This window comes from Limulus polyphemus, unplaced genomic scaffold (assembly GCF_000517525.1).
Source record: "Limulus polyphemus unplaced genomic scaffold, Limulus_polyphemus-2.1.2 Scaffold1639, whole genome shotgun sequence".
Classification (NCBI taxonomy): Eukaryota; Metazoa; Arthropoda; class Merostomata; order Xiphosura; family Limulidae; genus Limulus; species Limulus polyphemus.
In genome coordinates this window covers 94,330-95,897 of record NW_013667249.1, presented here as the reverse complement: position 1 = coordinate 95,897, position 1,568 = coordinate 94,330, and the positions used below count along the sequence as shown (strand labels likewise).

General features: G+C 39.5%; 1 protein-coding gene across 1 annotated transcript in view; it reads left to right on the top strand.

The window, feature by feature from the left end:
* Positions 1–1,203, top strand: part of LOC106464395 (homeobox protein unc-4 homolog) — a 50,727-nt gene extending 49,524 nt beyond the window's left edge. The window contains exon 3 of the mRNA XM_013924527.1: positions 202–1,203. Within this exon, the coding sequence (XP_013779981.1) occupies positions 202–1,203 (1,002 nt within the window). The remainder of the gene's footprint in view (positions 1–201) is intronic.
* The last annotated feature ends 365 nt before the right edge of the window (positions 1,204–1,568 follow it).

Genomic DNA, 1,568 nt, shown 5'->3' with positions numbered 1-1,568 from the left:
AATGTACAACGTATATTCAAATTTTTCTTCATTACTCATTCAAGCCGTTTTCAAGCATTATCTTCCTAGGAAGCTTCCGGTTCTCTGGAAATAGGTTTAAACATCGGTAAATACATCCGTAAATTATGGTCGTTATTATAAAGAGGAATATGCTACAAAGCCTGAGTTATTAAATAACATTATTTTTATTGACTCTTTCAGGTTTGGTTTCAAAATAGACGAGCCAAGTGGAGGAAAAAGGAGAACACCAGGAAGGGGCCGGGTCGTCCGGCTCACAATGCGCATCCCCAGACATGCAGTGGGGATCCCATCCCCCCTGAAGACTTGGAACGACGAGATCGAGACAAACGGGAGAAGAAGCTTCGGAAACAGCTAGAAAGGCAGACGAAGCGACTGCAACAATCAAAACTAAAACCTGGTCTCAACATTTCCAGCTCCACGGAATCAATCCATCACAGTCTGAGTGAATTGAGGATGGCAAACCCTTTGAAAGAGCCGAAGGAACTTCTCGGTTCTGAACTGTTTAAACTGCTGGAAGTATTAGGTTTTGATGTCTGTGATATACTGAACAAGGTAGACCTGGATGGTAACAACAATGGCAGGTTTCATCTGGCAGAGAATTTTGGAGAAGAAAATGGAGACACGGTCACAGTGGATATCGACGATGACAACGACGACTCTTCTGAAAGCATGTCTAGCATATCTGAGGACTCTTCCCAGGTTCACTCCCAAAAGCCATGCTCTTTCAGTATTGAGAATATCCTCTCTGACAATAAAAAACACCGTATTCAAAGTCCGGAGGAAAATATTGGGGCGCCATCTTTCGTGAACTCTGTTACTCAACCAATGGGATTTTTTATTCGCACGTCTAGCCCAGGGAACAGCACTTGTCTCAGCAGCCCAGACAGCGGAAGCGAACATAGCATCACTAGTGTTCCATGCAGTCCTGACAATTTAGCGCCACCTAACGAATTCCAACATCACGATGGAACTATTAACTCTATTTCTTCAAAACATTCGGAAGCGTTTAAATTTTTTTCAAAACATATCAAAAAAGATTTAAGTGTTCCCGAATCAAAGAAATGCAAAAATGGTACTGTTTTGGACAAATCTTCTGACCTGAGGCCAGCTGTGACTAACGAAACCGAACTCGAGAGAAGAAAGTTGAATAACAACTCCAGCGATGGGGTCCACTGTGTGTAAAAGCTGACTTTGCTGTCCACTGTATAGATGTTGGCTGCATGGTGCTCATGGTTGATGTGATTTATAGACCAAAAGTGACCCATAATAATGACTTTAAATAGGGTGTTTGATTGTAAATATTACCCAATGAAATGCATGTATTTTCCAAAGATTTGTTTTTGTCGAAACATAGAGCAAATTTTTAATTATTAGGCGCGTTATTACATTTTTTTTTTGAGATTGTAGTTATTAATAGCAACAAAAGTTATCCAAAAATATTACGGATGAAGGCTAAGATACTGAAATTTTCTATGTAATTTAATATAAGAAATTTATTATCTAAGCATTAAGTTTATTCGTTATTAGTTGGTACTAGAACTGAAGGA